The sequence below is a fragment of the Ictalurus furcatus genome, chromosome 23, assembly GCF_023375685.1.
Source record: "Ictalurus furcatus strain D&B chromosome 23, Billie_1.0, whole genome shotgun sequence".
NCBI lineage: Eukaryota > Metazoa > Chordata > Actinopteri > Siluriformes > Ictaluridae > Ictalurus > Ictalurus furcatus.
The window spans coordinates 12,239,128-12,258,681 of NC_071277.1; the positions used below are offsets into that span (position 1 = coordinate 12,239,128).

General features: G+C 37.5%; 1 protein-coding gene across 1 annotated transcript in view; it reads right to left on the bottom strand.

Moving 5' to 3' along the window:
• Positions 1–7,582: 7,582 nt before the first annotated feature.
• Positions 7,583–19,554, bottom strand: part of LOC128599759 (uncharacterized) — a 44,655-nt gene continuing 32,683 nt past the window's right edge. The window contains exons 7-10 of the mRNA XM_053611692.1: positions 12,637–12,819; positions 10,576–10,623; positions 8,260–8,310; positions 7,583–7,692 (exon numbers count right to left, since the gene is read on the bottom strand). Coding sequence (XP_053467667.1) covers positions 7,682–7,692; positions 8,260–8,310; positions 10,576–10,623; positions 12,637–12,819 — 293 coding nt within the window. The 3' untranslated portion in view covers positions 7,583–7,681. The remainder of the gene's footprint in view (positions 7,693–8,259; positions 8,311–10,575; positions 10,624–12,636; positions 12,820–19,554) is intronic.

Consider the following 19,554-nt stretch of genomic DNA (forward strand, 5'->3'; position numbering starts at 1 on the left):
CTTACAGGGAATGATGTAATTGAAAGCCAAATTGATAGTAAGTAGCCTTTTAAAATTATATTGAGGGTATGATTGTATCATCCTCACAAATTCATTTTGAGTTTTCTCTCTCAGTTGTCAGAATCGATGGTGATCAGGAGGTGGTGGGAAGGCTGAGAGTGTCTTTGGAGGCGGCACAAGCTTTAACAGGAATCTCCTGGGAGTACCCCAACTAGGAAGAGTGACGAGAGAAGGACAGAGATACAGAGTAAAAGGAAGAGGCAAGAAAAAGAGTAATAAATCCGAAACAAGGAGATCCAAGTTGTTGATCCTGATTAATTTATCTGAAAATCCTAAATAAATCCCTTAACAGTGATATCAACAAGTGGTTGTTTTACACACAATGCAAAGAAAGAGTTTAAAGCTGTTGTAAGCAATATAGCCTTCAAAGGTATCAACCTCCTTCTCTCAGTCTCACATAGTCTATCTATACCTATAGCTATACCTATAACAAGCGCACAGTGTAATATGCATGTAGATGTAGATGTACCATTGTGACCCAGGAAATGCCAGTGTGGGTACAGGATTTTGTTACATGCAAGAAGTTACACATTCTGGATCCACACATTTAGCTACACTGAATGAATTTGTAGAATTAGGAACATGTGCCACAGCCAGACAGCACGTTTTTCAGACTGTACCGTGACAGCAAAGCTGGCATGGTTCACTTGTTTGGCAGGTTTAGACTGAAATATTAAGTTGAATCTGACCGAAGTGCAACAGCCTGAATGGTCTGATAGCCATTCAAGCATTCATTAAAAATGATGGATGAGAAAGTGCTTGGAGTCTCTTGCAAAGCATATGGATGCCCAGGCATTAGATGTGGTTTAACTAGCAGGCTTGTGGCTTCAGAATCAGAAACCAAAAAAGCTGAAAAGTGTTTTATATCACTGAAAAGTGAATTATAGTTCAATTATATTTTTCTCATCAAAATATCTACTCATTCACAACATTCACTACCATTTCTATTGTGTATTTGATAAGTTCCACATAACTTAGGCATGCTCTCTCTGTTTTCTCTCTCTCTCTCTCTCTCGCTCTCTCTCTCTCTCTGATAGCCTGTACATCTTCTTATCTGAGTACACAGAAGTCTCCATCCCTGTTCTGAAACAATAAGCTCTCTGTTCCTAGTTAAGTCAAACAATGATCTAACTCTTCGTCCTGAGTATATGCTATGATAATTTCAGCATTAAACTAAAAAGCTTTCACTGAACTTTGTGCTGGTGTGACTTCTTCCCGAGCTGGATGAGAGGAATCAGCCACTGCAGGGTCCAAATTATGGTTCTGTGGCTGGTATCAGACAAGAAATTAACAGTATTGTTACCAATTTTTGCTTGCTAGTATGTATACTAGCGTACTACTAAATAAATGTTATTTTACTGAACCAATTTTGTGTTTGCTGTGTTACGACCCAGTCTAGGTTAGGCCGCGCAGAGTAACCAGCTTGCGATTCAAAGCAAATGATCTCTAAATAAGGGAAACCAGGAACTACAGACACCAACAGGTTTCAACAAAATTATGGTATATTGTAAAATAGGCAAGTGTATATACAACTGTACGTAGAAAAACAATCCAGGTGTGACTTCAGGGTGGGTCAAGGCCAAAATAATAAACAAAAGAATTCTTAGTTTGAGAGGACAAATAGGACCACTCCCAAAAGAAATGGCAGCCACACCCCTACTGCCAGTGACCTAATTAAACTTAGTTTTATATATATATATATATATATATATATATATATATATATATATATATATATATATATATATATATATATATATATATATATATATAGTATCTCACAGAATTGAGTACACCACTCACATTTTTGTAAATATTTGATTATATCTTTTCATGTGACATCACTGAAGAAATGACACTTTGTTACAATGTAAAGTAGTGAGTGTACACCTTGTGTAACAGTGTAAATTTGTTGTCCCCTCAAAATATCTCAACACACAGCAATTAATGTCTAAACCGCCGGCAACAAAAGTGAGTACACCCCTAAGTGAAAATGTCCAAATTGGGCCCAATTAGCCATTTTCCCTCCCCGGTGTCATGTGACTTGTTAGTGTTACAAGGTCTCAGGTGTGAATGGGGAGCAGGTATGTTAAATTTGGTGTCATCGCTCTCACACTCCCTCATACTGGTCAAAGAACTCTCTGAGGATCTGAAAAAAAGAACTGTTGTTCTACATAAAGGTGGCCTAGGCTATAAGAAGATTGCCAAGACCCTGACACTGAGCTGCAGCACGGTGGCCAAGACCATACAGCGGTTTGGTGTAATGAAAAAGTAAAGTGAAATGACCACGTAAGAAGTCAGTAAAGCAAGAGGCCAAGGATAACTATGAAGGAGCTGGAGAGTTCCACACCTGTAATAGATATGTTTGATGATAATATAACATACCTTTTAAGTCTTTAAAATATAATCCCTCTTTAAGTTTAGGCTGAACACCTATTTGCTTATTCAAGCCTTTTGTTGATACTATAGGCATAAACAGGGTTGGGAGGGTTACTTTAAAAATGTATTTTCGTTCGTATTTTCGTACAAATTACTTCATAAAAGATGTAATCAGTAACGTAATCCAAGTATCACAATATGAATGCAATGTAATGTGATTATTTTTGGATTACTTCGTCACATATGTGAATATGATCTAAAATATTTTTATTTAGAGCTTATTTTAGAGCTTAAAAACATGTTCAATTGTTTGAAAACATGTTCAAAAACATGTTTGGATTTGTTTTTAATGAAATAAATAAATAAACAAATAAATAAATGAATAAAAGATCACTGTCCCTGATACGGGTAACATTACATCACAAAAGCTAGGGTGACCATATTCTGGTTTACCAAAAAGAGTGTTTTTTCTTCGCACATTTGCTGAAAGTTGGTTCAGAGGGAGGAATTTGGCCAATAATTGCTGCAATCCTTTTATAATCGACCAATTGGTGTGCGAGAAGGCAGGAATTACAGAGAGGGGTTAAAGCAATGCAAATATGCACACATGAGGCTGTATTAGATCATAAGAACATCATAATGAAATTAAAACCGAATCCCGGACATTTTCTCAAATTTAAAAATCCGGGCTGGACAATTTTTTCCGAAAAAGAGGACATGTCCGGGACAAAGAGGACACATGGTCACCCTAACAACAGTATTTCAGAGAACAGTTTGTGTTAATTTCTACCAAATTAACTTTGCGCAAAATTTATTTGCATATGCACCAGGAGATTGTTCACGTGAGCCATGACTGGTAAGAAAGGACCAGAACTATAATCAAGCAGCTGTCTATATTGTGTTATGTCAAAAGATTAATTTCTTTGGTTTTAAATGTAAAAAAAATGTAATACTGATAGTATTCCCATTTTTTTTACAAAATGTACCTGTAATCTGATTGTTTAGTTTTTTTGACATAACTGTAATGGATTAATTACCAGATTTTTATATCCTGATTATGTTACACTGTTACATGTATTCTGTTACTCCCCAAGCCTGAGTGTAAAGTTAATTTAAAATGAAATTAAATTCAATTTAGCATGAAATTAAAAATGACACTGATGCTCATACTCAAGATCCTTTCAACATGTTTAGCACTGTGTGGCTCTATTGTATACAACTGTGGATGAGTAATGACTCAATCACACTATCCTATGTCACCAAGAAGAGAATGGGTTCCTTTTTGAATCTGGTTCCTCTCAGGGTTTCTTCAAATCATCTCAGGGAGTTTTTCCTTTCCACCATCTGTTAAAGCAACGAGAATGAGGTGATCCAGAAGCAGAACACAGACAAATAGAAGAAAGAAGGTTAAATGTTTTTTATTGAAGGTTGGGTTAGGAAGGAATGTGTGAGAAAGGAGCATGGTTAAGGAGAGTGGAAATTGGATGCTCAGTTGATGTGCCATGGAGGAAGTGGAGCAAGGCAGAGTGTGAGCTTGTGGTTGGCAAGGCTGGGACTTGAACGCAGGTTGGCAGCATGAGAGTTGAGAGCTTAACTGATGAGCCATGGGGAGGGTGAAACAGGGCTGGGCTAAGCAGGATGTGAGCAGGCAGACTGGGTGAGCTGTGGACCTGGAATACAGGGAAAACACAGAGGAGAGCAATAGAATTAAGCAACAGGAAAACACTGGACAAAAAACATGGACCATAAACATGAGTAGGCCTGCTGTGTTACCACCCTGGAAGCCATAATGATCTGGCGATGAGTGGTTGAAGAATTGGGGTTTATATACACTGCTGATTGATGAGTTGATGAGAACCAGGCATATTCAATTATTCCATCAAGGAAAGGTGCGAAGTGGAGTGCTATGCCAGACACACACACACAAACAGAAACAAGAGGGAGAGAAAACACTATAAACAAAAGGAAGGGGAAAAACAGGGAAACATGGGGAAATACACAGGAGCTTGGGCACAGACGACACCATCACCTCTTGCTTGCTCATTAGGGGCACATTTATATCTATCTGGATTTCTGTAAAGCTGCTTTGTGGCAATGTCCATTGTTAAAAGCACTATATAAATAAAATTTTATTGAATTGGGTTGTCCTGTGAGGTCATGGTGGTTGCCTGGTTCAGAATGTTGATGGCTGTGGGGTTGAAGCTGTTCCTCAGTCTGGTGGTGCAGGCAATGACACAGATGTAGTGCCTTCCAGAGGGCAGGAGGGTCAAGAGATGGTAGCAGGGGTGTGTAGGATTTTTGGAGATTTTGCTCTGCTACTGATGAGTCATTGAGGGCAATCCTCTCTGCTATAATGCAGATGGTATATCATATTGAGATGTAGTAGGTAAGCATGCTCTCAGTACTACAGTGATAGAAGGTGGTGAGCAGGTCCTTGTTTTAGGTTTAGGCTCTCTCCTGTAGTCAATGATGAACTCCTTTGTCTTGTTGGTTTGTCTTGTTTTTGCTATATGCTGAAGACATTTGGGTTTGATATCAAAAGATGAATATGAGACAATAGATCATTTCATTTTCTTTATATTTACATCTATATTTACATTTACAACATTTAGCAGATGCCGTTATCCAGAGCAACCTACAGAAGTGCTTTGAAGTCTCTATCAATAAATAGATCCTGATAATGCTTCACTAGGTCATGGACTAAGAGTACTGTCAGGCTGAAAAACTCTTTTAAAAAATCTTTAGTCAGCCCTCAGCTGTTTGTACATACAGGTAAATTCCACCAGCTAGGTGCCAGAACAGAGAAGATCCTTGATGCATGTCTTCCTTGTACCCTGAGAGATGGTGGGAACAGTTGAGCAGTGCTAGATGATCCGAGAGAGCATGGTGCAATGCAGGGTGTGAGAAGTGTTTTATGTTAGGTGGGTTCTGGTCTGTTTTTGGCTTTGTTGGCAAGCATTAGTGTTTTAAATCTGATGCAGACATGTACTATAGTCCCCCCTTTTCTGTCACAATAACCTCCACTGTTCTGGGAAGTCTTTCCACTAGATTTTGGAACGTGTGTGGCTGTGTGGTTTGTTTCTATTTTGCGATAAAAGCATTTGTAAAGTCGGGCAGAGTTACAGTGGTGGCTGTCTTGAAGCACGTGGACAATAATATAGTCTAAGACACAGACATTGCACTGGTGAACACATCTGCCAGTTGTGCCACAGAACTCTTCAGCACATGTCCAGGAATCCCATCAGGCCCTGCTGCTTTCTTGGAATTAGGATATGGTTATTTTAATGATTATGTGCCGATTACATTATAATTATATTATCATTGAGTACTGATTGCATTCGATTATGATTAGTATAGGAGTAAAAGTATAGAAAAGTTTGTTACTTGTATTTGCAGAGATTTCTTATTTTGTCTATTTTTCTGTATAAACTTTCTATATAAATTATGCTTCATGTTTCTTTAGTGGTAGTTTAGTTTAAATTCAATTCAATATTATTTGTATAGCACTGTTACACTCACTGAACACTCCATTAGGAACACTATAATAATACTGGGTAGGACGTGCCTTTGCTCTGAAAACAGCCTCAGTTCTTGGAAGCATTCCTTGGAGATTCTGGTCCATGTTGACATGACTGCAACATTCAATTCCTTCAGATTTTGTAAGTGCATTTTCATGCTGCAAACATCCCAAAGGTGTTCAATTGGATTCAGATCCGGTGACTGGGAAGGCCACTGAAGAATACTGAACTCATTGTCATGTTCATTAAAGCAATTTGAGACAACTCAAACTGGTGAATGATTGGTATTAACAGGCTCAAAGTGTGCCAAAAAAAAACATTCCTCACACCATTATACCACCTCCACCAGCCTGGACTGTTGACAGAAGGCAGGTTGGGTCCATAGATTCATGCTGTTGGTTTCAAATTCTGATCTTAGCATTTGTGTGCGTCCGAAGAAATCAAGATTCATCAGACCAGGCTACATTTTTCCAGTATTCAACAGCCCATTAGGGGATTCTACTACGTTTAAATATATGGTAGTGCAGTTTAAGAGTGATCACTGCATTCTCATGCTTATCTACCATCTAAATTGTTGATGAGACTGGGGAAATGCTTTCTAGGAATTTTAATAATTAGAGATTTTAATATTCACATCTATGTGCCCACATATCTTATGACTGTGGGTACATTAGATTTTGATCTTATGCAATGTGTCTGGTCCCACTCATAAGCATACCCTAGACTTGATTATTTCCCATCTTATGGCTATAAGAGGACCTGAAATAGTTGTCTTGGATTACTTTTTGTCTTTTTTTAGCATGTCAGCATGTTAAGAACATTAAGTGATAAGAGAACACCAACCAAGTGCTATCTTACTGCTGATATTGCTGTAGCACTCATGGACCTATATCTCAAACTTGATTAATATTTTAAAAAAAAAATATGAATCTCACAACCCATCTGAATTTCTCTGGGCTGCCAAATGTAACGAGTTTGCAATATTTTTATTAATGACTATTCTGCCACCAGTCAGCTATACTAATAGCAATATCTTCTGTTTTAAAGTGATTGGCTCGGAAATGCTCTTAGACGTAATGTAAAAAACAGATGATACCTAGCATAATATATTCTTAGCACCAAATGCTTACAGATATAAACAGTGTTTGACTGCATAGGTGACATCAATAAACATTTTTCTGTACTTAAATAATAATAATTAAAAAAAGAGGTTCTTATTATGGGAAGCGAAGCACAAAATAAGGACATTCAGACTTTGCAAGATCCCATGAATTTCGAGTACAAACAAACTAGTCGTTTTTGATAATGAATTTACTTTAGTTGACAAAGTTGAGTTTATTTGTCAGTTTAAAAATGCACACCATTAGGATTTTTCTTCATTTGCGTAATAGTGATAACATTTATAGCCTATAATGTAATGCGACACACAATATATAAATCACAACATTCATTGATATTTAAGCTTACAATCAGGTATTTAATTTTATTTAGACAATGAAAATGCACTTTTTTAGACATATTTGGTATGTTTTTGAATATATATATATATATATATATATATATATATATATATATATATATATATATATATATATATATATAAAACAGTGAGTAAGTGAAGGGGGGAAAAAAGATAATTACATCAGCAGCAAAAAAAAGTCTTGAACAGACATGGCCGTGTTTAGGGAACAGAATGGGATTTTGAGACGTCTGAATGGCTCTTCTCATTTGTTAACTGTTGGGAGACAATTGATCATTAATTCAGTTAGTGAAAAATTTATATAATCTTTTATATTATACCACAGTCTGTCTATACCACAGTGTGCGTTAAAACTGTTTAATGCACAAGTAGTGCCATTCAGTTTAATCACTGTTCTAAATGAATGCCCTGCCTATAAACAACTATAACCATAGGAACATACAGTTACAACTCTCTCTTTCTCTCTCTCTCTCTCACTGTCATTCAAATAAATGTAATCTTATTGCCCTACTTTATCTGTGTATGATGTATGAACTGACGACCCTTATATAAAATAACTAAGTAAAATTAACCATTATTTTCATTCTTTCAGTCACATTTTTCCCTGCAAACAACAATGACAGCTTTAACTTGTCAATGCTGCCATTGCCACTATGGCAAGTAATTATAATCTTAATTCCACTTAATCTGCCTGTCAAATTGAGTATATTGTTTTTTCAGCACTAATAAATGTAATGCATTGTATACTCTTCATTGAATTATACATGACAATATTAATGTTCATGTGAAGCTAAAGGCAAAATGATATGCACAAAAACTTACAGGTATATGAGCTTGCAGGTTGAAACTGGACTGAAGAATATTGGAAAATATCTGGGGAGATAAGGAATATTTATGGAAAAATCTGAAAATATTTTAAAAGGAAATATTTCTTTGTCAATAGTATTGCTATGGGTAAATACATTCAGTATACAGTGCATCCGGAAAGTATTCACAGCGCTTCACTTTTTCCACATTTTGTTATTTTACAGCCTTATTCCAAAATGGATTAAATTCACTATTTTCCTCAAAATTTTACAAACAATATCCCGCAATGGCAACTTGAAAGACGTTTGTTTGAAATCTTTGCAAATTTATTAAAAATAAAAAAACAAAAAAAGCACATTTACATAAGTATTCACAGCCTTTGCCATGACACTCAAAATTGAGCTCAGGTGCATCCTGTTTCCACTGATCATCCTTGAGATGTTTCTACAACTTGATTGGAGTCCACCTGTGGTAAATTCAGTTGACATGATTTGGAAAGACACAGCTGTCTATATAAGGTCCCAAAGTTAACAATGCATGTCAGAACCAAGCCATGAAGTCCAAGGAATTGTCTGGAGACCTCAGAGACAGGATTGTATCGAGGTACAGATCTGGGGAAGGGTACATAAACATTTATGCAGCATTGAAGGTCCCAATGAGCACAGTGGCCTCCATCATCCGTAAATGGAAAAAGTCTGAAACCAGCAGGACTCTTCCTAGAGCTGGCCGCCCGGCCAAACTGAGCAATCGGGGGAAAAGGGCCTTAGTCAAGGAGGTGACCAAAAACCCGATGGTCACTCTGACAGAGCTCCAGCGTGTCTCTGTGGAGAGAGGAGAACCTTCCATAAGAACAACCATCTCTGCAGAACTCCATCAATCAGGCCTGAATGGTAGAGTGGCCAGATGGAAGCCACTCCTCAGTAAAAGGCACATGACAGCCCACCTGGAGTTTGCCAAAAGGTACCTGAAGGATTCTCAGACCAAAGATTGAACAAAGATTGAACTCTTTGGCCTGAATGGCAAGCATCATGTCTGGAGGAAACCAGGCACCACTCATCACCTGGCCAATACCATCCCTATAGTGAAACATGGTGGTGGCAGCATCATGCGGTGGGGATGTTTTTCAGCGGCAGGAACTGGGAGACTAGTCAGGATCGAGGGAAAGATGAATGCAGCAATGTACAGAGACATCCTTGATGAAAACTTGCTCCAGAGCGCTCTGTACCTCAGACTGGGGCAAAAGTTCATCTTCTAACAGGACAATGACCCTAAACACACAGCCAAGATAACAAAGGAGTGGCTACAGGACAACTCTGTGAATGTCTTTAAGTGGCCCAGCCAGAGCCCAGACTTGAACCCGATTGAACATCTCTGGAGAGATCTGAAAATGGCTGTGCACCGACACTCCCCATCCAACCTGATGGAGCTTGAGAGGTCCTGCAAAGAAGAATGGGAGAAACTGCCCAAAAATAGGTGTGCCAAGCTTGTAGCATCATGCTCAAAAAGACTTGAGGCTGTAATTGGTGCCAAAGGTGCTTCAACAAAAGTATTGAGCAAAGGCTGTGAGTACTTATGTAAATGTGCTTTTTTGTTGTTTTTTATTTTTAATAAATTTGCAAAGATTTCAAACAAACTTCTTTCATGTTGTCATTATGGGGTATTGTTTGTAGAATTTTGAGGAAAATAATGAATTTAATCCATTTTGGAATAAGGCTGTAACATAACAAAATGTGGGAAAAGTGAAGCGCTGTGAATAATTTCCGGATGCACTGTATTCATAAGCAAAGTTTAACACATACACTATTTGGGCAAACGCATGTGGACACCTGACAATCACACCCACACAATTGCCTAGAATATCTTTGTATGCTGTAACATTAAGATTTTCCTTAACAGGAATTAATGGGCCCAAACATGTTCTAGTATGACAATGCCCCTGTGCACAAAGTGAGGTCCATAAAGACATGGTGTGCCAAGGCTGGAGTGAAAAATCTTGAGTGGGCTGCACAGAGCCCTGACCTCAACCCGAGTGAACACCTTTGGGATGAATTGGAGAACCAACTTTGCATGAGGCGGTCGCCCAACATCAGTGTCTGATCTCACTAATGCTCTCATGCCTGATTAGGTATCCCCATAGCCATGCTCCAAAATCTAGTGGAAAATGTTCTCAAAAGAGTGGTGGCTGTTATAGCAACAACAAGGAGACCAACCCCATACTATACTCCATGGTTTTGAAATCAGATGTTCAACAAGCACAGAAGGAGAGGGAAGGTGTCCACATACTTTTGGCCATACAGTATATCTAGCAACGGATTTTGTGAAAATACTTACCATTGTGTACAATTTCTTCAAAATCTTCATATGGATTCTCAAGTTCAACTGTGTAAGAAAGAGGAATCTTTAGCATTATTTTATATGTAATTAAAACATAAACTGTGTTAGCTTCTTGATAATAACCATGAGGAACCAGTCTGAACTGCCAAACTGTGAAAACAAACACACCTGATTCTAATATTGTGAACCTCCCATTACTAACTGGCAATTCACATCCTATTAAAATACAGCAGCATGGCCGATTTGATGGAAGTCAATTCCGGTTATATTCACAATTCATTTGCATATTCATCAGACATGAAAAGCACATATTCATCTTACTTAAATATGGTGCATGAAATGGATCTGAAATAAAATGATGTTGAATCATACGGTCGTGAAAAAATAAGTACACCCCATGGAAATTGCTGGGGTTTTTTTTCATATTTGGACAAGCAAACATTTGATCCTCTTTGAAACAGTGCCTATTAATAAAGCTGATACACTTTATTCAATGACGCATAAAATTTACATTTTGTAGTAATTTTCACAATTTAAATTAACAAAAAACAGATCAGTCATGCCAAATCGTGATGGCAAGATGACTGGGTCAGAATTTCTCCAAAACAGCAGGTGGGGTCTTTCCAGTATGTAGTGGTTAGTACCTAACAACAGTGGTCCAAGGAAGGACAACCAGTGATCAGGCGACAGGGTCATGGGCTCCCAAGGCTCACTGATGCACGTGGGGAGCGAAGGCTAGCCTGTCTGGTCCGATCCCACAAAAGAGCTACTGTAGCACTGTTGAAAAATTTAATGCTGGCTATGATATAAAGGAGTCTGAACACACAGTGCTTCACAGCTTGCTGAGTATGGGTCTGCGCAGCCACAGACCAGTCAGAGTGCTCATGCTGACCCCTGTCCACTGCAGAAATTGTCTACAATAGGCACGTGAGCATCAGAACTGGACCATCGATCAAGGGAAGAAGGTGGCCTGGTCTGATGAATCATGTTCTCTTTTACATCATGTGGACAGCCGGGTGCATATGCATCACTTACCTGGTGAAGAGATTGTACCAGGATGTGCTATGGAAAGAAGGCAAGCCAGGGGAAAGAATATGATGTACTAGGCAATGTTCTGCTGGAAAACCTTGGGTCCTGGCATTTATGTGGATGTTACTTTGACACATACCACCTACCTAAACATTGTTGCTGACCAAGTATACCCCTACATGGCAATGGCATTCCCTAATGGCAGTGGTCTCTTTCAGCCAGATAATGCACCCTGCCACACTGCAGAAATTGTTCTGGAATGGTTTGAGGAACATGACAAAGAGTTCAAGGTGTTGACTGGCCTCCAAATTCCCCAGATCATGATCTGATCGAGCATCTGTGGGATGTGCTGGACAGACAAGTCCGATCCATGGAGGACCCACCTTGCAACTTACAGGACTTAAAGGATCTGCTGCTAACATATTTGTGCCAGATACCTCAGCATGCCTTCAGAGGTTTTGTGAAGTCCATGCCTTGAGGGGTCAGAGCTGTTTTGGCAGCAAAAGTGGGACCTATATAGTATTAGGCAGGTAGTTTTAATGTTATGGCTGATCCATGTATATGCTTCATTCTGTCTAGTAGAACTAGATATGTAAAATACTTGTAAAAAAAAATTTCAGATTTCAAACACTACAAATTTAATTAAAATTTTTTTTTACATTTATTTAACAAGAAAAACACAAACATGATAAAGAACGTTTCTGTTGTTGTTCTGTTAACTTTCTGTTGCACCCATTGACAGCTGGGCCTAAACTGTTGTTAGGTCCAGACATTAGTGACAATAGCAACTTATTACAGCATTCTATTAAACTGTGTAGAGTTCAAATTATTCTTATTAATAAGGAGACATCATCAGTGGACCTATGACTTGTGTGTTTTTAATGCACATCTTATTGTGTACCTTGTATCATATCATTCTAGTAAGTTAATATTTAAATTTAAGAGACTTGAAATATGTCCTTTAAATTATACTATTAGCAGACAGTAGAACAGCAACAACGGGTAGTTTGTGAGGGAAAATGTTCAAACCTTTGTGTGTGCTTTTCTTTTTCTGTTTTCTGAAACAGATGTACACTCCAACCAGCATGGCCACAAGGAGAAAAGTAGAGGTTGCTGAGGTTATCATCACTGTGGCATTAGAACTGGCTACAGTGCCATTGCTGCTATTTGTTTGCTCCTGTGGGCTTTGTGTCGCATATGAATCACCTTCAGCTGCAAGTATGAAAAAAGTCAACATTAATTTTGTTTCAGACTCCACTGAGTGAGCAGTAACAAAGTTGTGATAAGGAAGTGATACAATGAGCAGGAACAATGAGTAAGACTGAAAGACTGAAAAGGTACACTGTTCTCCATTCTCTTCAAGTCAGCATGAGATAGTGACTGAACAATGTTTGACAGTAAGCAACATTTTGTAGACGTCTTTATGTATTTAACAGGATTTATATTGTAAGGGTTGTAGTAGACACAAATGTCACCATAAACTTCAGGTCTGAAAACTGCTTTGAAAATGGTTTGTCCCCTGTATTTTTACCTGTGTGAATTAACTGTGAACCTTCATCAAGCAAATAATTTTCCTCTAACTAACACAGCTCATCCCCTAACTAACACAATTTATAGACCTTTTAACATGTTGTTTATGACAGTAATACAAATTTAACCCTTATTATTTTATGCACCACAATTTTATATTAATGTATGTGGACTTAGGTTTAAATGTTGCATCAGTGTTTACTTAGTGAAAGTTCTCTTTATTCAGAGTTGGCTTACTCAGGTACTTATGTTTATTTTTAGTAGGTGTCTGAAATGGGGTATTTTAATAGATTCTGGATCGCCTAAAGACAAGCATTTCAACCAGATATCACTAATCTGCTTATTTGTAACTTACACATACTTCTTAAATTGAAAAAATAGAATACAATGTGTTTATTTCTAATGTGTATTATTGTATACAAAAATAAATGTTGTATAATTTATTTTTTAGAAGATACAAGACTCTTCCTGTTTCCTTTTTCATTATTACATTAATTCCTCGCCATGGCAACACCGTTCAAGATATCCAATATCTGTCCACAATTAAGCACCTTCAATGGATTGGCATCATATTGAAAAAGTTTGGTGTGAATCATATAAACCCCCTAGAAGGGGTAGTTAAAAATTTAGAGCCTGATATTTCAAAAAACCCACATTCAAACCAAAATAGCTGACTTCCTGTTGGTCGGAGCTTACGACTGTAAATTAGAAAGTTGTCCAGCATGATGAGGACAATATATCTAGTTTGGTGACTGTAGGTAAAACTAACCCCCCCTCCCACACTCTCTCTCTCCACACCCATTTCTAAGGCTTTGCCAGTGTCTAACGGCCGACAACTCTGATGTTTGTGTTGAGTTTCATGTAATTTGAAGTATGGTAAGAGCCTCAAAAACACCCAAGAAGATTATTAAAGTTTGGTGCATTGCCATGGCAACTGTAATTATGATATCAAGAATACTTTCACAGGTCTACATCTGCCATGTTTTGTCATTATTCAGATGAAGTTCGAAGCAAATCTGGTAAAAAAAAAAAAAAAAAAAAAGAGGGTGATTTCAAAGCATTTTTAAAAGTTACACACTTCCTGCTGTCAGTTGGTGGCACTATGACTTTGACTTACAATTGTTGCATCCGTGTGATCGGCCTCCTTCAACGAACATACAGCTGAAGTTTCATCCAAATCAGTCAATGTATGCAAAAGTTATAACACACTTCCTGTTTCCATTTTCTCGCCATAAATTCGTTTCAATGCCACAGCCAAACCGTTCGATATATCAAAAATCTGCTCGAAATTTTGCATTGTCAATGTCTTGAGTTCATGCTGACTGAGCTTGGTGCTAATTGGATGAATTCCCTAGGAGGAGTATGTCAAACTCCAGAGCATGCATTTTTCAAACAACCCTAAATAGCCAACTTCCTGTTGGACGGAGTTAATGGCATATAGCATGGAAGTTGTTCGGCCCGATGCGACCTATATGTGTATCAAGTTTCATACATATATGTGCTAGTATGTATCCAAGATTTCAGATTGCGTTCAAGAAGGCACTGTAGAGCCCCCCTGCCACACCCATGTACCAGCTTTGGCCGCGGATTCCAACCTGTTTGTAAATTTTCAAGAGATTTTGAGCCGCAAAAGCCCCCAGAACCTTGAAGAAAAATAAAAATAATAATAGCTCTAGAGAAGTCTATATCCATGGCCCTGTTTAGAAAAAGCCACATTGACAATGTCACTGTCAACACAAACATGTTCCCAAGCCATAAACTGCAGATGGAAATTGATGTTTAATCATTGTAAATACATTTTTAAAAACTATTGAAAGCCCATTCAATGGTGATATTACAGTGATTCTTAAAAGTTTGTGAAACCTGTAAAACATTCTATATATCTGTATAAATGTGACCTAAAACATCATTAGATTTTCACATAAGTCCTAAAAGTAATGAAAGAGAACCCAATTAAACAAATGAGATAAAATATTATACTTGGTCATTTAATTATTGAGGAAAATGATCCAATATTACATATATGTGAGTGGCAAAAGTATGTGAACCTCTAGGATTAGTTGTTCATTTGAAGGTGAAATTAGGGTCTCGTCTTTACAACATGTTTGTGGAAGTTTATTATGGCACAAACAAAGGAGATTTCTGAGGACCACAGAAAAAGAGCAACTGCTCTCCAAAAAGAACATTGCTGCCCGTCTGCAGTTTGTTAAAGATCAATGTGGACAAACCAGAAGGCTATTGGAAAAATGTTTTGTGGATGGATGAAACCAAAATAGAACTTTTTGGTTTAAATTACAAGCGGTATGTTTGAAGAAAGGAAAACACTGCATTCCAGCATAACAACCTTATCCAATCTATGAAACATGGTGGTGTTAGTATCGTGGTTTGGGCCTGTTTTGCTGCATCTGAGCCTGGACGGTTTGCCATAATTGATGGAAAAATTAAAACTAAATTATAGCAAAGGAAAATGTCAGAACATTTAACCATGAACTGAATCTCAAGAGAAAGTGGGTCATGCATAAAGACAACAACCCTAAGCACACAAGTCGTTCAACAAAAGAATGGTTAAAGAAGAATAAAGTTAATGATTTGGAATGGCCAAGTCATAGTCCTGACCTTATTTCAATAGAAATGTTACATGAAGCAAGCAGTTCATGTTAGGAAACCCACCAACATCCCGGAGTTCAAGCTGTTCTGTACTGAGGAATGGGCTAAAATTCCTCCAAGCCAACATGCAGGACTGATCAACAATTACCGGAAATGTTTAATGCCAGTTATTGCTGCACAAGGGTCATGCCAGATACTGAATGTAAAGGTTTAAATACTTTTACCACTCACAGATATGTAATATTGGATCATTTTCCTCAATATATAATTATAATATAATTATATCAAGTATAATATTTTCCTCACATTTGTTTAACTGGGTTCTCTTTATCTACTTTTAGGACTTGTGTGAAAATCTGATGATGTTTTATGCCTAAACGTAAAAAAGTCTAATTGTACACTAGGTGCATAAATACTGTAAATTCCAGTAAGTCCAGAATGCAGCAGCCAGAGTCCTTACCAGAACCAGAAGATATGACCAAATCATCCTTTTCTTATCCACACTGCAATGGCCCCTAGTAAAATTTTACATTGATTATAAAAAATTATATAATTTTATTATATCAATAAAATTATATTATATTATTATTATTATTATTATTATATATTGAAGCACTTTTGTGATCCACCACACCTACTCCAGACTATTTGTAAAAACAGACTATTTGTTGATGCCTCAAATAATGAATGTTATGGAAAACTCTTCAAATTAGTATTCAGGGCTCACACAGTCTCACTGTGCACCCCCTCATCATTTTGAAATCACTCGCTGTTGCTGAATATGGCCCCACATGGACAGCCTAAAAATATATGAGATTACTGTGGACGGTACCACTTAAAAACCATGAAGATGGCTTTGGACTGCAGTTGATACAAACAGATTTGCTTAGGACTACAATTGCTATGATAGTTTTAGGCATGCAATTGCCACAGACAGTTTTGCACTCAAGTCTCCATCAGGGAACAGTTGAAAACTACAATATAATGAATTTCCAGTTTATACAATTGCTCTTTTTCACCATGTAGTACAGAGTTCTAGAATGGAATTATTTATAATTGCACTATCCATTGTCACCCAGCTGTGGATGTTCTCTTTTGAATCTGGTTCCTCTCAAGGTTTCTTCCTCATATCATCTCAGGGAGTTTTTTCCTTGCCACCATCACCTCTGGCTTAGGGATACATTTATAAATTCAAAAGTTATATCCTGAATTGACATATTTCTGTAAAGCTCCTTTGTTTCAATGTCCATTGTTAAAAGCGCTATACAAATAAAATTTTATTGAAATTGAATTGAATCATTTCCATGTCTAGTCAAGAAGCCTGGACTACAAAATAAACATTTCTTTGAATTTCTACAACTCAGATCCATTATAATATCAACCTAAAAGACAACACATTAGATCTCCCACATTAGTATCAGAACTGTTGAATATCACACCACCACCTAAAGTCCTATCCAAAATATATGAAATAATATCCAAATTCAACTCTGCAACTACTATACCATGTAAAAAAAAAAAAAAAAAAAAAAAAAAAAAAAAAAATGGGAAGATGACCTAGCAATCACACCCGGAGAAGATTTTGGGCCGCAGTCCTTACAGAACACGTTCTACATGTCCTGCCAATAACACTAGTCTGCACAACACAAAATAATCCATAGAACTCACTGCACAGGTCATAGGCTGTATAAAATTTGCTATGGGGAATCAGACATCATACAGTCCACACAAAATACAACAGACGATTACATACATGCCATATGGGACTGTACACTAGTTAAGCACTTCTGGAAACAAATCTCTCATTTAAAGATCTAGTATTTTAAAATCACTCCATCCCATGCTCTTCTTCACTCTACTTACTCTAAGATATATCTGGGATCAACATCACCAAGGAAAACACAACAGTTCTTCTTACAGGAGCAGTTTTTCCTAACACTTACAGAAGTGATTTGTAGTCTCTATATAAAAATTTTTTTTTTTTTTAAAAAAAGACGCATCCTCATGTTCACTAGGTCAGGGACTAAAAGTCTAAATTGAGGAAAGGGGCCTTCTAAGTAATTGTAATGGAGGGCTGTGCTGATTGAAGGGAGAGGTATTGGAGAATCAGAAGGGCTGTGGAAAAATCAGTGCAGAAATTAAAGCTTGAGCGTGGGAGAAGTATGGAGAGGCCATGGAAAATGACTTGCTTGGCCCCAAAAGTGTTCTGGCAAACTATTCGGTGCCTCACAAGGGGAAGACAAGCCCATATACAAGCCTTGCAAAGCGAGTGTGGAGGGAGTGTTGACCTATACTGGTGACATTTTTGAGCATTGGAAGGAGCATTTTGCAAAACTCCTTAAACCAGTGAACAAAACCACCCTTCATGAGGCAGTTTCAGAAATCTCTGTCCATCTCTTTGGCACAGGTTATTATGGCAGTTAGACACCAGTGTTGGGTAAATTACTCAAAAAATGTAATCCACTACAGATTATTAATTACTACTTTAAAATTGTAATCTGAATACATTTCTGATTACTGCATGTAAAAACTAATCAGATTACTAACTACTTTAATTTCATGTTACTTTCAAAACATCTCAAACCTACAAAATACACTACAAAGTGAAACTCTCAGTTGTTTCAATAATTTTAGAGCGCGTCAATGTATGACATGATCAGAAAAAGTTGGATTTATCATAAAACATGCCTCAGGTGTTGTAACTGTTGGTAGAACTACCTGACCGATAAAATATAACACTTTTCTAACTAAGCTAGTTTAGCGTTGCTAGCCGAGGGGAGGCACAGCTAAGCTATCATTGTATAGGTTTAGCTGTGTGCCAAGCAAAGTACATTATCTTTCCTTATGCTCTGCTCATATCATGTTCACATAAACTGGAACTCATATAGACATTTACACACCTTGTTTTCCTGCTCAGCATGAGAGGATATTACTGTTTCAGCTTTTAAAAAATCGGCATATATCCATTTTATCTCACACTGATTGTGAGTTAGCGTTTGGCAGAATTGAGAGCTGTCAGCCAATAAGACATGAGTGTTTCACCGTATTTTCCTGTAAACCTGTCTGATTGGGCTCCTCTGTTCACTGAAGATATAAAATTACAGGCGGTCTTCTTTTACTGATGTTCAGTTACATGGTGACAAACCTCTCTAAGTGGATAATTATTTGGGGCTAAAGAAAAAATCTTTGGGGCAAAACGTGATTTATTTTAAAAATGCATTTTACTTAACATTGTTTTCTTAACAATAAATTTGTAATGAAGTAACAATTTTATTGACAGTAGTAACTGTAATCAAATTACATAAATTTAAAATGCAATGTGTTACATTACTGCGTTATCAGAAAAAGTAATTAGATTACAGTAACGTATTATACCCAACTCTGTTAGACACCTTTGTGTTGGCATGGCTGGAGGGATAGCTGAGTTTCAGCCAAAAATGTTGAAGTCACTGCACAAGATCAGTGTTGCATGGAGATCTGTGTCAGTGCCCTTGGACTGGAAAATTATGATGGTGGTGTTTTTTTAACCAGATGGTGTGCTCCAATTATAGGGGAACCAGATGGTGTGCTCCAATTATAGGGGGATTACACTCCTCAGCCAGGAAATGTCTATGCCATTGTTCTGGAAATGGGTGTTTGTCAGGTGGTTCAGCCTAGAATTCAGGAGGGATAATGCAGGATCTGCCCAGGGCATAGGACAGTTGACCAGCTCTTTGACCAACTCATGCACAGCTTTGTGAGGGGTCATGTGAGTCTCTAATCTCTGTATGAGAACAGTGAGCATTAAGGAGCTCAGTTTATGGATGAAGC